Source organism: Saccopteryx leptura, chromosome 13 (genome assembly GCF_036850995.1).
Source record: "Saccopteryx leptura isolate mSacLep1 chromosome 13, mSacLep1_pri_phased_curated, whole genome shotgun sequence".
NCBI lineage: Eukaryota > Metazoa > Chordata > Mammalia > Chiroptera > Emballonuridae > Saccopteryx > Saccopteryx leptura.
The window spans coordinates 1,721,047-1,740,510 of record NC_089515.1 but is presented as its reverse complement, the minus strand read 5'-3'; the positions used below and the strand labels follow the sequence as shown (position 1 = coordinate 1,740,510).

The window sequence follows — 19,464 nt, the reverse complement described above, 5'->3', positions numbered from 1 at the left end:
TTCATTCATCTCAAGTGAATGTGGTGTGTAATGTGCGGCCCAGACTGAGATTTAGGTTTTCCATGTGGGCCGTCACCATCTGCTAAGATTTCGTTTCCCATGTAAATTGCTTGGGCACCTTCGTTGAAAATCAGAGTATAGGTGTGCACCTCTCTGGACTCTGTTCTGTCTGATTGCTCTGTTATTGAGTTTTATTCTGGGGCCATCTGTCTGGATTACTGCAGCTTCATAGGAAGCCTTGACGTCAGCCTAAGTCCCCTAATTTCATTGTTCTTTTAAAGACTGCTTTGGCTCTTCTAGGCCTGTTGCATTTCCAGGGATATTGTACATCTGTTTGTCAATTTTTCCAAATGCCTGCTGAGATTACAACCCTTGTTACACCAAATCCATAGATCAATGCGGGGAGAATGGATATTTCAGCAGTCCTGCATCTTCTGCTAATAGAGACCACGTGTCACTTTGTTTACTAAGATCTCTAGGTTCTCTCAGTAGTATTTTGTAGTTTTCAGCATAGAGTTCTGAATATCTTTTGTTAAATGTATTTCTATGTAGCTTATGCTTTTGGAATGCTATTGTATATTGTAAGTAAAGTTGTTTGCTGTTGTTATAAAGAATTGCAAACCAGTTTCTGTGCGTTAACTTTGTATCCTCCGACCTAGCTCATCAGAGTCCCTGGGGCTGTATGTGTGGACAGTATGGTCGGCATCTGCAGCCAGCTTTCTCCCTTCTCTCCACTTCCCTGCCCCGATCAGGACGTGGACCAGGGTGCTGAGCCTGGGCCTCTGTCCTGCTCTTCTTAGGGGAAAGTGTTCAGTAGTTCACCAGAGAGCACGGTGGTAGCTGGAGGTTGTTTTTCTTGTTTAAGATACTCTTATTAAACTGAGGAAGTTTTCTTCTATTTCTTATGTTGCTGTGAGTTTTTTGTTTGTTTCTTTTAATTATGAAAAAAATGTTGAATGCCGACAAATGCATTTTCTGTATCTGTTGAAATGATCCTGTAGTTTTTCTCCTTGAGTCCGTAAATGTGGTGAATTACGTTGATTTTTCAACCAAAGTAGTATTCATGGGCTAAAGCCTGCTTGGTCATGTGATATCCTCTTTCTCACACATTTCTGCATTTGGTCTGAATATGTGTTCATAAGAGATATTGGTCTGTAATTTTCTTCCTTACAGAAGAAAGGGTATTTGGGTTATTGTTTCTTCATAGTACAAACCAGAAAGTATCCTCTCCTCTATTTTGAAAGAGCTACATAATATTGCTGGTGTTTCTTACTTTAGTGATTATACTGGGAAACAAAATTTTTATTGCATCCACAAAAACACTTGTTCTTACCTAATTCGAGTGTGCTGACCTCAAATCTGACATTAGTTTTTCTCTGTAAGCTACAGTTTTTTTGGAATTCAAGATTTTTGGTTTTCATCTTATTGTAAAATTTTCAACATTTAGTTTAACATAATGAAGTAGAATGTCTTCTTGGGCATCATATTTGTGAAAATATAATAATTTATATAATGCAGTAAATACACTAAACACTAAAAGATATGATTGCATCATATCTATAATTTCAAAATAGAACATGTTAAAACACTTATTTTAATCATAAAATTTGCACAAAACTTATTTAAATTCTATTCGGGCAAAAATTTGCGTTTGTAGCTCTTGCATTTGTGTACTTGTTGAGGACAATCTTGTTTGATACTCCAGCAGTAGTCTGCTCATCACTAACAGTTTCAAGATTTTCAGGAAATTTATCAAGGTGACTGTTCAGAAAGTGAATCTTAACGCTCATGTTACATCCAATGTTGCGGAAAGCCAACAGCATCCTTTGAACCAGAAGTTTATAGTTTTCTGCCTTTTTGTTGCCAAGGAAGTTATTTGTAACTGCCACAAAAGACTGCCATGCTGCTTTCTCCTTCTTATTCATCTTACTGGCAAATTCTTCGTCACGTATGAGGGTTTGAATTTGAGGTCCATCGAATACACTTGCTTTTACCTTCTTGAAAGGCAAGGCAGGAAAAGCAGAAATAATATGTTGAAAGCATTCACTTTCTCTATTCAAAGCCTGAACAAACTGCTTCGTTAAGCCAAATTTGATGTGAAGTGGGGGAAAAATGATCCTGTCTCCATTAACTACAGGTTCATTCACAATATTTTGCATCCCTACTTCCAGAGCTTCATGTTTCAGCCACTCCTTCTGTGTCCCACGTTTCTCCCGAGCTCTCTGTCCCACAAACACAGAAAGCAAGGATACTTTATGAAACTTCTCTGTTGTTTTAGCAGGAAATTTACCATTTTAAGATCCACACAAATGATCCAGTTATACTGCTCCTCATACTTCAGAAAGTCAAGGACAATTTTTATGTCATTACAATCTTCTCGCAGATGAGTTGAATAACCAGTTGGAACCGCTGCATAACCATTACCATTGTGTAGGAGAACACGTTTCAGACTCCATTTAGAGCTGTCAAGAAATAGCTACCATTCTGTTGGACTGTAAGTGGTAACACCTAGCTGTCTGAGAAGACTACTGATATTATAACAGTAAACAAAGTGTTTATCTTCAGAAAAAAAGTCCACAAAAATTTGTTCATGCTTCCTGAAATGGGATACTTTAGCTGACTGGTGAAGTACATTCTTTTCTTGAAGCCTGGAGGCTAATAACTCAGCTGCTTTCTTTTTTTTTTTTTTTGTATTATTTTTCTGAAGCTGGAAACGGGGAGGCAGTCAGACAGACTCCCGCATGCGTCCAACCGGGATCCACCTGGCACGCCCACCAGGGGGCGATGCTCTGCCCATCTGGGGTGTCGCTCTGTTGTGACCAGAGCCATTCTAGCGCCTGAGGCTGAGGCCACGAAGCCACCCCCAGCGCCCGGGCCATCTTTTCTCCAATGGAGCCTTGGCTGCGGGAGGGGAAGAGAGAGACAGAGAGGAAGGAGAGGGGGAGGGGTGGAGAAGCAGATGGGCGCTTCTCCTGTGTGCCCTGGCCGGGAATCGAACCCAGGACTTCTGCACGCCAGGCCGACGCTCTGAGCCACTGAGCCAACCGGCCAGGGCCAGCTGCTTTCTTTGATAGGCCCAAATCTCTTACTAAGTCATTCAATTCGGGTTGGTTAATGACTGCTTGGCATCAGAAGAAGACCCTTCAGATTCTACAACCTTTTTTCCTCATGCATCTTATCAAAATACACTTGATCACAATGTTCACTTTCTTCATCCTTAGAAGAAATAAAACCATTGAAAACTGAAACCAGGAGTGTCTCAGAGTGTGGGATAGGTCAGTATTGCTGAAGATATTAGGATATGTATTAGGATATGCAATCATATGCTGTTTTTTCTTGCCAATGCCCTTTGTATGGATCAGACAGAAATAACAGTCACTGCTGTGGTCCTTAGGTTCACGCCAAACCATGGGAATACCAAAAGACATTCCTTTGCGTTTTCCTTTTGTCCAGTTACAAAGCATTTCCTCACAATTATGACACACAATATGAGGAGCCCAATTCTTGTCTTGATCGCCAAGGGGAACTCGAAAATAGGCAATATATGCACGTGTCACAAATGATGAAACATTGAGCCTTTGACATTGAAGTGTGTAATAGCCACATATATAACAGAAGGTGTCAGGAGTATTCTTACATTTACGCCTACTCGAAGAAGCCATGATTCAATCTTAAAACAAAATAAGAGGGTGTTTTTATCAGATAATAATTTTTTACATTTAAAAACAACTACAATTATGTAAAAGTGATGTTTGTAAAACATTAATTGCCTTGTAGTTATGTTCAATCCAAGAGTCGTTGCCCTTTAACTCCAATTTAAAAGCCAGTGCATGCCATTAACTGTAACAAAAAGAAATTAAAATTGCATAAAAACTAAAGCATGCACCAAAAAACGGATTTCAGATTTGGAATCAGCGATGCAGAAATATATAGAAAAAGTTCTAAAACCTCATGCAACAGAAAATAAAAAAAATTGTTCCCCAGTGTTATTAGGAATTCCCTAGTGAAACCATCAGTATTTTGTGGGAAGGTTTTCAATACAAATCCAATTTCTCTAACAAATAACAAGTCTTGTTTCATTGTGTCATTTTATTTTTTAAGGAATTTTCCCATTTCTCCTGAGCTGTCACATTTGTTAGTGATGTGGACAGACTCTCCTGTTGCTCTTTTTTTTTTTTTTTCTTTTTGTGACAGAGACATAGAGAGGGACAGATAGAGACAGACAGACAGGAAGGGAGAGAGATGAGAAGCATCAATTCTTTGTTGCAGCTCCTTAGTTGTTTATTGATTGCTTTCTCATATGTGCCTTGACCAGGGGGCTACCACAGAGCGAGCAACCCCCTGCTCAAGCCAGTGACCCGGGGCTCCAAGCCAGCAACCTTTGGGTTCAAGCCAGCGACCATGGGGTCATGTCCACGATCCCATGCTCAAGCCAGCAACCCCACGCTCAAGCTGGCAACCTCGGGGCTTCGAACCTGGGTCCTCTGTGTCCCAGTCCAACGCTCCATCCACTGCTCCACTGCCTGGTCAGGCTCCAATTGCTCTTTTGATGCCTGCACTGATAACCTTTGATTCCTGATATTGGTCACATGAGCCCTTTTTTCCTTGACTGTTCCACCAGGGGTTTATCAGTTGTGCCGGTTTGTTTAAGAGCCAGCTTTTAGGTTGGTTAGTTTTCTTCACTTTCTGCCACCGACACTTTTGCCGGAGTTCCCGCCTCTGACTGTTCCATCGTGTGACCGGGACACTGGGCTCTGACCTGCCCCGGTGCATGCTCTCTGTCACTTTTCGCAGATCTGGGGCTGCGTTCAGGTTATTCAGACACCCACGCTGCCCCCCCCCCCCCAACTCTGCATTTATGTAATTCTTTTTCTTCCTGGGAATTTCATCTTCCTTTTATACCTGGTCTTCCAGCCCTACAACCCAGCATGAGTCTGGCCCTTTCTCTGTGGACACCTTTTCTCACCTGTGAGCCAGAGGCCGTGTGCTGCAGCAGGAAGAGGTGGCACTGCAGGGTCTGGGGTGCCCCTCCCCAGAGCCCCAGGTGACTACCTCATTCCACTGGAATCTGAGCCAGGAACCTGCTTCTTCATTTTTCTCTGGACAGGAGATGCTGTGAGTGTGGGAAACCCTTCCCCAAAGGAGCTGAGTGTGTCATTTAAGAAAGGGACAGGAAAGTGCGTGTAGAGTCTAACCTTGCTGGGTCTGTGGCTGGGCCTGTACTCTCCCTTCAGAGGGGTGGGCCTCCCTTGGAAGGTGAGACCCTCTTTCCTGGCTTTGTCCCAGGCCTCCACTGTCTCCCACTCTCAGTTACAAGTTCAGGTTTCACCAATGGCAGAAGTAAGCACCACCACGAAGGTAGGGGCGCAGGGTTCTCAGGACCATTGGTGGCTACTGGCGGCCACCTCCTTGTGGGGTGCGGTCGCCACAGCTCTGTGGTGAGTTCACACCTGTCCCCAGAAATCCCCCAGGGACTTCATGCTTTAGACCAGGGGTCTCAAACTCGCGGCCCGCAGACTAATCCACGAAGTTGAACTTGAGACCCCTGCTTTAGACGATGTCAGCGGTGTACCCCAACTCTGTGACTTGTCGCACAGAGCTTTTGAACCTGCCTAGCTGACCAGCCGCAGCAGACGACCTGCTGGAGGGCAGGTAATGGCTGACTGCACGGCCATTACGGGGTAGTGATAGGGTTCGAGGGCACCGGGAGATGGCTTTGTAGGCAGCTGTGGTTTTATTGTTTGCTCCCTGGCTGACTACCCCAAAATGTCTGATGTGAGTGAGACTCACTTTTTTTTTTTTTTTTCTTGTTTCTTTTTCTAATTATAGAGACTCACTTTTGAAAAGAACTCTTGTTGTAAGTTGGGCCAGGGGAGGCTCTGGTCTGAGAAGATTTGCTCCCCATGTGTCTCCTCTCCCCAACAGCTCGCTGCTCACACGTGGGCCCTCCTGCTGGTGTTTGTTTTGGACTTGGAGTTTAATCTCCATCATCTGTGAACTAGCGTGGACCGCCGTGCGCTGGCCTGCTCTTGTGCACCTGCTCTGTGTCCTAGGTCCAGTCTGCAGGCCCCGTCCTCTGACCAGCACACACTGCTCACAGATGAGTCCACGGCGTGCTCTGGTTCTCGTCTCTCAGTCTCCTTCATCTCTAAACCCACTTGGAACAGGAAACACAGACAGCAGTGTGGAGACAGGCACACAGACTGTGCTGAGGAAGTCTGGGGGACAGAGAGGAGAGGGTGGGGCCTAGGTGTCGGACCCCTGGGAGGTGAAGTGGCAGCGTGAGAGCCCAGTGCAGGCTGCCCATGAGCCGCTGTTCCTCCCGTGGGAGTCCTGCCCGGCTGGTTTGATATTCTGGCTGAAGGCGTTATCGAAGGAGAATGCAGTGGTGTTGGGGAGCTTCCCAGGGAAAGGCGCTAGGCCAGTGATGGGCAATCTTTTAAGCTTGGTGTGTCAAAATTCGCCAAAAAAAGAGTGTAACTTGGGTGGTGTGTCACTTCAAGAAAAAACCCATAATTTCACGATATTTATAGTTTATATAACAAAAATGTATAATTGTAATATTAAGTATTTAATAAACCAAAAACTAATTATTTAACTTACCTGCTTAGTGACTTCTTTGTTCAGTCGGTTTCTTTTGTTGGTCTTGATATTATTTAACTTGTGTGGGGTGCCCTGAACTAAGATAAGTGAGGGGGAGGGGGAATTCTTTAACTAACCTGCCTGTCAGTGACTTTTTTGTTGCTGAATTTCATTGGCTAAATCTTCAATTGAAGGTTGGTATTTTGTACACTTCAAGCCCAAGCAAGTACTACTAACTTCATCTGTCAATCTGTTTCTTTTGTTGGTTTTGATATTATTTAATGCTGAGAATAAGGTCTCACAAAAGTACGTAGAGGGAAAAATTGTGAGTAAAGCCATTGCTATATTTTTCAGGGTGCTAAAAGTGTCTGGTAATCGGTTCCAGGCACTCCAAATTTCCTGTTCATAGTGACACTCCTCTTGATTCTCCAAGCGGCACCTTTCCAGATTCTCAAGCTTTGACCTCAAGTCGACAGACACCTGAGCCCAGATGCTGTCTTGAAATTCTGCAAGTTGCATCTTATGTAAATTAAGATGGCTGCTGCTATTTCTAATGGCGGGAAACGGCACCCATAGCACAGGCCCTCGCCTCTCCCAGCCTCCCCCTCACTTATCTCAGTAATGATGGTCAATTAGAAATCCACGACACCCCAGAACAGTAGATTGGATGATGGTCGCTGTGGTTATGTGGTTGCTGGTAATGGTGATCACAGAGCCTCCAGAGATGTGTCCCCCGGGGCATTCTGCTGCTCCCTGCTCCGCCGGAGAAGTGAGGTCAAAGACCCCCTAACAGCCTAACTGAAAGTCCCAGAACTAGACGCTCTGGGCCGGAGTTCTGTTGTTCTGGCCTACAGACCTCCGGCACAGAGTGTCTACACTACAGCAAATGTTTTATCCTCAGCTACCTGCACCTGGCCATGCAGGAGCCGAGGATGAAACGTCCTTCTCGGCATGCGGCCCCATACTTCTCTGGTATGTGGCTGTTGGGCGGATAAAGTAAATTATGCTCACTTTGTTAAAGATGGCGCTGCCCACGTGGAGGCCATCGCCTAGGTGATATTAATGTGTGTTGTGGGTGGGCTAAAAGCAGGCAGAATCCTTGTAGCCTGGGGCTTGGTTATGGGATTAAGCCTTTCCCACCCGTCTTGATATGGGGTGGTACAATCCAATCATGCCTCAGAGAAGTGACTTTGTATTAGAGACTTCCCTATTTTGTATATTGGATTAAAGGTTTGGATTTCTACACTATAAAATAGGGGCAGAACAGGAGCTTGCACTCTCGGTTCCTGAGATTATCATTAGAGGAGAGAGCAGAGCAGAGAGCAGAAGGAGGCCACGTGGAGGAGGCCAGGAGAAGCAGCCAAGATGGCGGAGTACTGAGTGAGAGGCCAATTTGTGCAGTTTGACGCTGGAGAAGGAAGGAGATGGGGAACAGAGGTGAATAAGTCTGGTGAGCTAGAAACCTTTGATTCTAGGAAACTCGGATAAGTCAGTAGCTTTGTGAGCACTGAATGTGAGTGGGTTTTGGAGCCCAGTGTGTGTTTTTTACTTGCCCGCCGGGTGCAAGCTAGGATTAAAGACTATGGCCCACCAGTTTGTGGCTCCGTTGTTTCTTTACCGACTGTCCGAATCCAATGCGAACCTGCATGTGAATGGCAACGATGGCGGTTCCTGGCTTTACAGTGGCCACATGCGGCCGTGTGTCATCGAAAATGGCTATGTGTGTCAGTGCTGACACGCGTGTCATAGGTTCACCATCACGGCGCTAGGGGATGTGAGGCTCTGCTGGGGGGAGGGGAGATGTGCTGAGGCCACAGCACAAGGCCTGTCTCCATGTGGTGTGTGAAACTGCCTCGGTTGGCCTTCTGTTCTGCCGTGGTCCATGTCTGGTGCTGGAATGCAGCTGGGTGCCCCTCTGCTGAGAAGTAGGCTCCCAGTGTTCTCAGCCCAGTGCTGGCCGTGCAGAAAGTGCCTGGGGACTGGATGCTGTCATTTTATAGGTCATGTCGAAGTTAAACTTGCTTCATTTCTCGGAATTGGATCCAGTGTGATGATACATTATTTTAAACATATTATGTTTTGGGACACCCTGTAGGGGAAAATATGTATTTTTTTTTTATAAGTTTGCCACACCCTTCTTCCCAGGGGATTAGGTTTCCAGAGGGCGTGTCTTTGTGGAAAGATCTGGAGAGACTTAAGCAGCTTTTCTTCTGACTTCACAAAAGAGGAGGGTGTTCCCAGCTGCCCCTCGTGGGAAGACTCGCTCTTCCAGTTCCCTTTCTTTCCCAGCCTCTTACTGGGTTGGTGTAGCTTAAGGGATAAAGGCCGAAGTGGAGCGAAGGCCATCAGAGCTCACGGCGTCCGGCCCTCTGCACTTGCCCTGCAGGCCGCCCTGGCTGGCGGCTGTTGTCCGCTGCCCTGTGCTCACACTCGTTTGGTGGAGGGCTGACCGTCACTTCCTTCTACGAGACTATTTTTAGCCCCAGTGTATTTCTGACTGCACAGACAAGATTTCCCTTCACATGAGAGGAAACAGTTTTCCGCAAGGATAAGTGGGTGGTGGGGCCAGGATTTCCTGCGGCCGTACAGCGCGGACCCGAGGCCCTTGCACTGGAGGCCCCATGTCAACAGGGCGAAGAGTCCGGGGTGTGCTGTGTTAAACGGCTCATGTTTGAAAGTGTCCCGGAGCTATCTGGGGACAATGAAGCCGTGTGCCGTGTGCATGGTCCTGGTGCTCACTGCTCATGGAATGCTGCTTGACCTCACGGGCTGGGGTGTTGCCTCCAGGACTGGGGGCGGCTGAGTCCACTCAGCCCAGGGTCCAGTGTGGCTTCTAGAGCCAAGTAATCCTTCCTTTTCCTGACCATGGTCCTCGTGCTACCAGGGACAGACAGCTCAGCTCTCCGCGGCCCACACTCTCCTGCAGGACCCCGAGGTCAAGGGGTCTCAGAGGTGGGGGTCAAGATGGGGCTCCTGGTCTCCAACGCTGAGACCCCTGAGGGAAACGATGCCCACAGCTGGTCTTTCTGCAGTGTGCTGTCCAGAGCCTTTGCCCACCATGACCATCCTCAGACTCTGGGTGGGGCCCCTTCTGTGCAGCCGGCCTCAGCTTCCGGCATCTTCTTTCCCCTGTGTGACTCTCACAGCCCTTGGGAAATTCCTCCTTCCAGATGTCTCTACAGGTTCAACCTGCATACCTGCAGCCCTTGGGGATGTGTTTAAGTGCCTGCTGTATTCCCTGCCTACAAAGCTGACAGAGGTGGGGGCCCTTTCCCCCATAAACTGTCATCTCCCAGCCATGAGGGCACAGACCAGAGGTGGACGTGGTTGCAGGGTGTTCTCTGGGCCTCCCCTTGCCTCCTGGTGCAGACATGGGGGGGAGTGCTGTCTGGGGGGTGGAGAGTGACACTCACCCACATGTCTCACATATGGGCACCCTGAAGGCAGCTTAGGGACATGCCTGCTGTGGGTGGACAGACTGTTCTCACGGTGCCCCTCAGAATCCGGACAGCACATCTCACAGGTTCTGAGATATGCACTTGTGCTACATTTCACAGGTCCTAAGACATACATTTTTATCATACAACATGGATTCTAAGGAGTGCATTTTTCACATTTTTAGTGTCTCTGAATTGAGAAGAGCCTTCAGTGTTTTAAAATTCACAGAGTGGCTGACATCATGGCATTTTGGAGTCAGTGGAATATGATTGTCATAGCTGGTGACCGTCTGCCTTGGGTGAGAGAACATCTCTGAGGGCTTGCGTTCTCATGTTGTCTGGGTCTGTCCTGTGGAAAGCAGGTGCCGTCCCCTCTGTCCCTGATGGGGACCCTAGGCTGGAGGAGCCAGTGCCTTCCCTAGCACCCTGCAAGGAGAGTTGGGATTAGAATCTGCCCTCAGAGCCCAGTTCTTTCTCCATGAAATGGGCTGCACAGCAGATGGTGTTGGGCTCACCGTGGGGAGGGCTGCTGGAGCCGGCATGCCCAGCAGTGGTGGAGCAGACAGGTTGCCCGGGTAGTGTGTGGGTCTTGCTCCAAAAGGTTCTAGGTGGGGTGGTCACTCACTGTTGACCAGTGTGTGTAGGATGAGCCATCAGGACCAGTGTGGCCCTCCTGGCTAGCCAGGCTGTCACCAGAGACACCACGAAGGGGCCGGTGGGGGGGGGCAGTTCCTGGAGCTTGGAGAGGTGGATGGAGGGCTATTCAGTGAGCCAAGTTCTCACGAGGCCCACAGGCCACACACCCTGGCCTCACCCTTCACCTGCTCAGGTCCTACCCTGGTGCCGGGCAGCTGGGGGCTGGCCAGTGTCCACTGCACTGACCTACCTCCCAGCGTGCAGAGGTGCTGCAGAGGAGAGCCCCCAGAAGTGAGCCGCAAGCACCATGACGCTCAGAGAGGTCAGAGGCTCTCCCACGAGTGGACCTTTCCCACCTGAGCCATGTGGGTCTGGACTCTGGCCACTCAGCCGGGTGCAGAGGTGTCTTGGTGCATTTGACAGCTCATCACACCAGCTGCCTCCTGTAGCCTCAGTGGCGTTTATGACTCCTTTTTCTAGCACGTGCTCAGGGCTCACATGCTGATCTGGGGTCACAGTGCTTTTGTCTGCCGTTCTGTCCCCCCACCTTTGGTCTTTCTAACCTTGACATTGTAAAGAGACCAATCACCCTGTGGGGTGTGGATCTCTGATTGTTTCTTCTTCCCCATTTGGGTTAGAATCGTTGTAAAACACCGAGGTGAGGTGAGCGGGTCCCCCTGCCTGCACATCAGGGGGCCACTGCCAGCGAGAGGCGAGTGTCTCTTCACAGAGGTCATGTGCAGGCCTCCCTCTGACTACTCTGTGTGGGTCTTTTGCCCATTTTTCTATCAAACACTCTTGTTTTTCCTTGATTTTTAAGAGTTCATCAAATTTTAGGAAGATTAACTCTTTACATGTGATTTATGTTACATTTTGATATTTGTCTTTTGATTTTGCTTATGGTTTTGCCACTCAGAAGTTTTTTGTTCTTTTAATTGTAGTTGACTGTGTCATTCTTTTTTAAAATGGCATTTGGATCTTGAGTCATAGTGTATTTTTCCATATGAACTTTAGCATCAGCCTCCCTAGCTTGGGCTGGGTGGGGCAGGCCACTCACTCGTGGTGGGACGGTGTCATTTATATACTGACTTGGAGAGAATGATGGCTTTATGGCACTGAGTCACCCTCCTGAGAACCAGACAGGTTGTCCATTGACTCAGGGCTACTTTCTGTCTCTGCCAGGAATGGCTTAAGCTGTTTCTCTTACAAAATTTTCGCATTTTAATATTTATTCTTAACTTTTCTCTTTCTTTATGTTGCTATTGTAAATGGATATTTCTTTTCCAACATATTTTCTGCCTGTCTGTTCTTTGTGTTTATGACTGTTGATTTTTATATCTTAATTTCACATCGTGTATTTTCCTAAATTTGTTTGTTGCTTTTAGTTGAGTCACTAAGTCCCTGGGTCCCCGGGTCCTGTCCTGCTGTTTGATGCCCGTGTTCAGCTCTTCCTCTCAGCATCAGGCCTCCGGTGATCATCTCTCTCTGATCTAGTTCCTTGGCCTTTGAGATGAGTTTAAACAGGGGTAGAAATAGGCGTCTTGGCCTCATTCCTGACCTCAGTGGGAGTAGCTCGTGTTTCTCCATGGAAAGGGGACCTGCTTTGTGGGGGGCATGAATGTCTGTGTGGTGGGTAATATTTCTAACACAGATTCTGTTATGTTCACAGTTGTTGCTATTAAAAAGTAGTCATAAAAATAGGCCCTGGTTGGTTGGCTCAGTGGTAGAGCATCGGCCTGGTGTGTGGAAGTCCTGGGTTTGATTCCTGGCCAGGACACACAGGAGAAGCGTCCATCTGCTTCTCCAACCCTCCCCCTCTCCTTTCTCTCTGTCTCTTTCTTCCCCTCCCGCAACCAAGGTTCCATTGGAGCAATGTTGGGCCAGGCGCTGAGGATGACTCCATGGCCTCTGTCTCAGGTGCTAGAATGGCTCTAGTTGCTACGGAGCAATGCCCCAGATGGGCAGAGCATCACCCCCTGGTGGGCATGCCAGGTGGGTCCCGGTCAGGCTCAGACAGGAGTCTGTCTCTCTGCCTCCTCGCTTCTAACTTCAAAAAAATACAAAAAAAAAGTAGTCATAAAAATAAAGAAAACATTTCACTCAAAAAGCTAAATTACAGAACAGTGCCATAAACTGAAAGAACATAGAAAGCATATATATAAACCCAGATTTTATTGAATTAAAAAAAAAAAAAAGGCAGCCTGACCAGGCAGTGGCATAGTGGATAGAGCATTGGACTGAGATGCAGAGGACCCAGATATGACCTGAGGTCACCAGCTTGAGCATGGGGTCACTGGCTTGAGCGTGGGATCATGGACATGACCCCATAGTCCCTAGCTTGAACCCAAAGGTCGCTGACTTGAACCCAAGGTCACTGGCTTGAGCAAGGGGTCATTTGCTCTGCTGGAGCACCCCTGTCAAGGCACATATGAGAAGGCAATCAGTGAACAACTAAAGTGCTGCAGTGAAGAACTAATGCTTCTCATCTCCCTCCCTCCTTCCTGTCTGTCCCTATCTGTCTTGTTTGCTAAAAACAAACAAGCAAACCAGAAAAAGCCCATAAGAACAGTAAATTAAGGAAATTTAAAGAGTTGTTTGACTACATAAATGAAATGAACATCTGGTAAGGCTAATTATTTGAGGGAGATGGGAAAGGGGAGGACTGGCACTTAGGAACCAGACCTGGTGTGGATGGTGGGCTGTTAGGGCAAAATGTTAAACTAGACCCTTACCATATACCTTATATCAAAGTAAGATCTGAATGGGGCAAGAATGTTTAAAACAGTCTTCATTGTACTTCAAAGTATTAGTCTTCTGTGCTGTCTGATGAAGTACCACAAACTTAGTGGTTTAAAGCAGGCACCATTTCTTGTCTCGTGCTTCTGAACGTAGCAGCTGGGCACAGCGTAGTGGAGCCATCTCCCGGGGTCTCGCGGGCTCCGCTCTGATCCCGAGACCGGCAGGGGAAGGACTGCTGTCTGAACTCCCTCAGGCTGTGGGCAGGAGAATGTCCTCTGCTTCCAGAATTCGACCTTTAGAACCTCTGAAATGGCTCACCTTGTGTCTGATAAGGTCAGATCTACCCAGGATACGCCCTTTTGATGAACTCGAGATGAACTAACTCTGAAAATTAATCACATCTGCAAAGTTCCTTCACTTTTGCCATGTAATGTTGCCTCATCTCAGGAGTGACATCCTCAGGTCCCGCCCACATGGGGGAAGGGAGCCCTGCAGGCCTGACTCCGTGGTGGGCACTTGGAGGAAGTTAGAGTCCTGCCTATGACAGGAAGTCCCTATCAGTTCCTGGTCCATCAAAACTTTATCATACAGGCTGTGACTTTTATTGAAGAACTTGCCAGATTTTTTATTTTATTTATTCATTCTCTAATATTCTTCCTTCCTTTTGTAAATCCAAAATTTTGACTTATATCATTTTCCTCGTCTCTGAAGGCAATTTTAAAACATGATTTTTAGAGCAGAGCCCAGCACATAGTCCACTTTGGGCTAAAATGAGAGTATTTCGCTAAGATCTAGTTTGTGTGTTTATCTTTTATTCTTACTTTAGTGGCTTTAAAAATAACTCTGCACTAACCAAACATGGACTGCAGCTCCGAGGAGGCTGGCATCCGGCATCCATGTGTCCCCGGGCCTTGCCCAGAGCTGCTCCTGGGCGGGCCTGCCATGTTGTCATGTCAGCACGGAGCCTGTGTACTTGAAATGTGGCCAGTGTGACCCCACGGCATTGCAACCCCACCGCCCGGCTGGACAGGCGCTGAGTGAGAGGGTGCTGTGCTGGACAGGTCTAGCTTTATAGAGGTCGGGGTGTGTGCATGTAAAGAAACCATTTTGGGTTTGTTCTTGGCAGGAGAGCATGCCTGTGCACGTGCTGTGTGTGTACTGTGCCTATGCGTGTGCTGTATTGTGCATGTGCTGGGTGTGTGTTGTATGTATGCTGTGTGTGTTCTGAGTGTGTATGCAAATACGTGTGACTTGTGTGTGTGTGCTGAGTGTGTTCTGTGCTGTGTGTGTTCTGTGAGTGCATGCGAATACATGTGTGTGATGTGCATGTGTGCTGTGCATTTGCTGGGCTTGTGCATGTGTGTGCACTGTGCGCGCGCATGCTGTGCATGTGCTGTGCCTATGTGTGTGCTGTGTGAAGGTGTACGTGTGTATGTACGCACAGGCTTGTCCTTTACTGTGTCAGGGTCTGTTTTCTAGGAGTTTGGAGCCATCGCTGACACAGCTTGTCAGCGTTCCTTTGGGTCTCTCTGGAGTTTCCCCTTTCCCCGCAGTGTCGTGGGTGGTGTCAGGTATGCTCCTGCATGGTTCTGTCTGTGTGGGCTGGTCCAGAACAGGGACCAGAGGGCATGTGTTCTGATCACCTCACTGAGGACATGGTGGCTTGTTGAACTCCTTACATTTAGTGAAATCGGATTTGAGGCAAACATTAGGGTATCAGACTGTAAGCTCAATTGTGATTTTCAAGGAATTATATCTTTCCTGCATCTTCAGGGAAGCACTAGGGAGTTAGATGAGAGGGCCGTGTGTGGGCAGGGATAGCTTCATGTGCAGAGTTTAGAAACTGACACCAGCACCTGCAGCCGTGTGCCCTCCAGCTGTGTCCTCGTCTCTGTTCTCCGTGCCTTTGGCATGTGTGGGAGCGTGGTGCGCACAGGGACGCCGGCCGCGCAACTCACCACTTTCAGTGTCTCAGTTGGATTGAGCCTATGGGACCTCCCTTTCTTATCACTGGGCTTGAAACTTTTATTTTTCATATTTTAATAAAGTTGGAGTACAGTGCAGAAGTGTACACAGCATGAGCTCCCTACTGTTGAGCATAGCCCGGTGCCATCCCTGTGGTCTGGTTGCCTGGTGGAGGGCTGAGATGGCGGGATTGGCAACAGGGAGCACACGGGGCTGTGGTTTCAGTGTGGCCACAGGTTGTGTGACCACCCCCACAGCCAAGTCTAGAACATTCCACCATGCCCCTCCCCCGTCAACCCTGTACCCATTAGCACTCACTCCCGTCCCCCACCCTCCTGGCAGCAGCCTGACTTCTGTCCCCAGGGCTGTGCCTGTTCTGTACGCCCATCAGTGGTACCACAAGACCCTTCTGCATCTGACTCCTGTCACTCACCTCACGCCTCTGCGGCCTGTCCGGGTCGTGATGAGTGTGCTTTCTTTCTGCAGCTGAGTAGTGTGTGGTTGTGCTACAGGCCCGTTAATTTACCATCCATCACGGGGGGGGGGGGGGGGGGGGCTGGCCATGGTGACAAATGATGTGGATGCCATGTGTCTGTTTCTGTATGGACACAGCTTCCACTTCTGTTGGGCATGGACCTAGGAGTGGGGTTGCAGGGCCATGTGGTGACTCCGTGTTCAGCATTTTAAGGGCCTGCCGGACTGTATGCACAGCGACCTCAGCGCTGACACGTTGGTGTTCCCACCAGGGGTTCCTGATTTCTGCCATCCCGGTGGTGTGGGCTGGCCCCTACTGTGGTTTGCATCTGTGTTTCCCAGTGGCTGATATGTCCGACATCTTTTCATGTGCTTGTTGGTCACTGTGTTTAAGCCCTCTGCCCAGTCTTAACTGGTTGCTGTCTGTCTGTGGCACTGTCTTCTCTGTCCCCCTGGGAGGGTGACGGTGGAGGCTGCAGTGCCCTCCTCATGTGTGTGGGAAGTGGGCCTGTGGGGTGCTCAGCTGCCCTGCCCCTGGCTGGGTCCTGGCCACTATATCTGACCGGTCCTCAGAGTGTCCTTGGCTTTCCTCTTCTGTGGTTGGCAGGGTCTTGTCCCACAGCTGGGCTTCTCCCTCCTTCATTAACTTATGGCTGACTTTCTAGGGGTCAGTCCTGCTTCTTTTTGGGACACTTGGAAACATCAGCTGGCTGTTGGCAGTGCCTGCCTGTGTGAGCGGCCTGGTGACACTGTTGCATCTTGAGTTGTGGGTGGTGTGTTTGGGCCCAGTTGTAGTCAGCCTGGACCTGGGGCTGTACGTCTGCAGCCTCAGCTGGGGGCTCTCCTGGGTCAGGGACCTAGGACAGGGTAGGGCCTCAGTTCCCAGGGTGGTGGGTATTTGGCGTATTTTTGAATTGTAGTAAAAGTGCACATACAGATTTGTCACCTTCACCATGTGAGTGTGCAGTTCCGTGGCGATGATGTCACACTGTTGAACAACAGGACTCTAGGAGCTCACCCTGCAGATCTCACCCTGCACCCACTGACCACATCTCTTAGCCGCATTGCAAACCTAGCTTTGCCCGAGTACCTCATGTCACACCAGGGCTGTGGGTCCCCCCGGCCCATGGCCAGCTTCAAGTGGCTGTGCGCCTCGCTCACCAGCAAGCCCAGTTGTCCAGGACCCTGTAGCAGAGCTGACAGGGCCACACAGGCCAGGAGGGGTCAGGTGAGAGTGAGTCTGGTGATTAGGACCCCCAGGATGGGGCAGTGTCTCGATTCTTGTAGACTCGTACTCCTTGCCCGCTGGTGCCAGCAGCATCCGGAAGCTGGGCCTGGCGCTCAGTGCTATGGGTCCGCCCAGCTTCTTGGGGCCATCTGCTGTGGGAAGCCCCTTAATGAGCCCTGGGCACAGGGCAGGACACTGGGCTCTGCAGTGCTTGCCCTTTGCCAGGTGGGTTTGGCTCTGGGAAAACCTGCAAATTGGGACTCTCCCTGTGTGTAGTGTGTCCCCTATGTGGAATGTGGGATCCTGTGTGTGGGTGGGTCCCCACGGAGAGGCTGGAAGCAGCTGCATCACTCATAGTAGTAGCCTCTGTTATGGCTGCTCAGGGCTGTGTCAGTGGCCTAACTCGCCTTTCTTTTTCTTCTTAACTTACAGCCAGAAAACCTGCAGAAGAACTGGCTGCGGGAGTTCTATCAGGTGAGAAGTGCTGACAGCTGCTCCTCAGGACGGACTGCCTGTGCAATAAGTATTGCACTTCATGGAGGCCGGATTTGTCCGCGTGTGGACTCGGCTGTCCCGGCACCTACCAGCACGGGTCGCATCTCTGCCTCACTCAGCCGAGCCTCCTTAGAGGCCCCTTTCCAGCCCCTCTCCCTGGCCAGGATTGGGGGAATTGGGAGGGGGTCTCCTCATTATTGGAGGGGGCAGGGTGCTAAAAGCTTGTGGGGACATTAGGATGCCTTTTGAGCGGTTCTGAGATTGCAGTGTGACAAGACCGTGCAGAGGGGCCACCGGGAGGTCCGGGCAGGAAATGTGGGGGACCCTGGGGAGATGCTGTGAGGACGGGCTGGCAGTCTGTGGGGAGCTCTGCTCTGGAGGTCTGGGTGCCGCTGTGGCACGGCAGACAGACACGGGCTCTGTTCCTGGGGACGCTGGTGACGGACACAACCAAGGGCACTCAGTCTCCCTCCCACCAGCAGCCACGTGGGCCCTTAGTGGGGTGTGTGCATGGGTGAGCATGCTGGACCCGGGGGGACCTTCCAGAGGCCACTCTGAGGAGGGCACACGAGCCGAGACCTGGAGGACCTGGCGGCTGGGAAGGAGTCCAGCTCGGCTGGGGCAGCAGGACGGCTTGGCCGCCCACACCAACTGTGCCCGTGAGCCCTCCTCCCGTGTCTGCTGCCCAGAGTTAGTACCTCTCCCCACAGAGGGCAGCTCCCTGCCACGGACTCCTCTGAGGAGCTTGACCCCCAGTGGGTGGCATTTGCTGGGGCCTTGGGAAGGTTGTGAGGTTTTGAAACCCATGGTGGGTTTTATGCCTTTGTGAAAAAAGGAAGAGACCACAGCTTGGGAGGTGCCAGGTGTGGGGGTCCAGCAGTGAAAGGGACAGACACCCCTGCCCTTGTGGGTGTCTGTGGCACTGCAGAGAGACATGTGGAACCTCCCCAGGCTGGCTCAGGGTTGGCCTGGGGAGGAAGTGACCACCTGGGGGCTGGGCTGCGGGTGCATGGGTGTCAGGAGGCTCTTGAGGAGGCACATGGAGACCTGCAGCTCAGACAGGAGCGGCCTCCCTGCCTGTGGTCAGCTCTGCCTTAGTTCTTCCCAGCGTGGGCAGGGTCGCCAGGGTCACCTCTCCTTTTCCAAGACAGTGAACGGCGCGTGTGTCTCCAGGCAGGAGCAGGGTCCCGAACGCCTGAGCGTGTGCCCCGCGCATCGGCCCTGCTCGCAGTTCCTTGTTGAATGACACTCAGGAAATTGCACACAGCAGGAGAATAAATAAACCTCCCCCACCCCCACCCCGCCTCTGGTCTGATGTCCACACCCTCATGTCTAACCGTCCGTGTGGCTGCAGTTTGGCAACCTTCCTCAGCTGGTCACAGGTGCCTGTATTTTTACAGTCTACTCCTCTTGGGGGTAAACTAAGAAAACTTTGTATGTAAATTAATGTACACTATTCATTTTAATGGTGTCAGAGTTTTTTATTATATAAGTGGGCCATCATTTACATCAAATCAAATTAAATTGAAGTTGTTTTTTCTATTGATGAACCTTAGGTTGTTTAAGTTTATAGTAATGCTACAGATAAATTTTAAAATTGATATAATTTTGGCCTGCATACAAATGTAAAATGAGCAAGTGCTGAAGACTTTTTTATTAAGATAATAAATTTTTATTATTTATGAATGAGAGGACCAGTAAGATGTTCTAAGTGGTTCAAATAGAGTCTCACATCAGCAATGCTGAAGTGAAATTGCTGACGAGACGCAGAACTGGCCCACAGTTGCTGCATTCCCCCAGACATCCCGTTCCTGTGGTCCAGGGGCATCTGTGTTACCATCGGCTTTTAGAGTCCACAGAATTGTAAAACAGCTCAGACAAGTCGAGGTAGCGACACACAGTAGGTGA

General features: G+C 49.3%; 1 protein-coding gene across 2 annotated transcripts in view; it reads left to right on the top strand.

Moving 5' to 3' along the window:
- Positions 1–19,464, top strand: part of INPP5A (inositol polyphosphate-5-phosphatase A) — a 148,777-nt gene that overhangs the window by 30,492 nt on the left and 98,821 nt on the right. For both annotated transcript variants that reach the window (XM_066355184.1, XM_066355183.1), the window contains exon 2: positions 17,494–17,535. In XM_066355184.1, the coding sequence (XP_066211281.1) occupies positions 17,494–17,535 (42 nt within the window). The remainder of the gene's footprint in view (positions 1–17,493; positions 17,536–19,464) is intronic.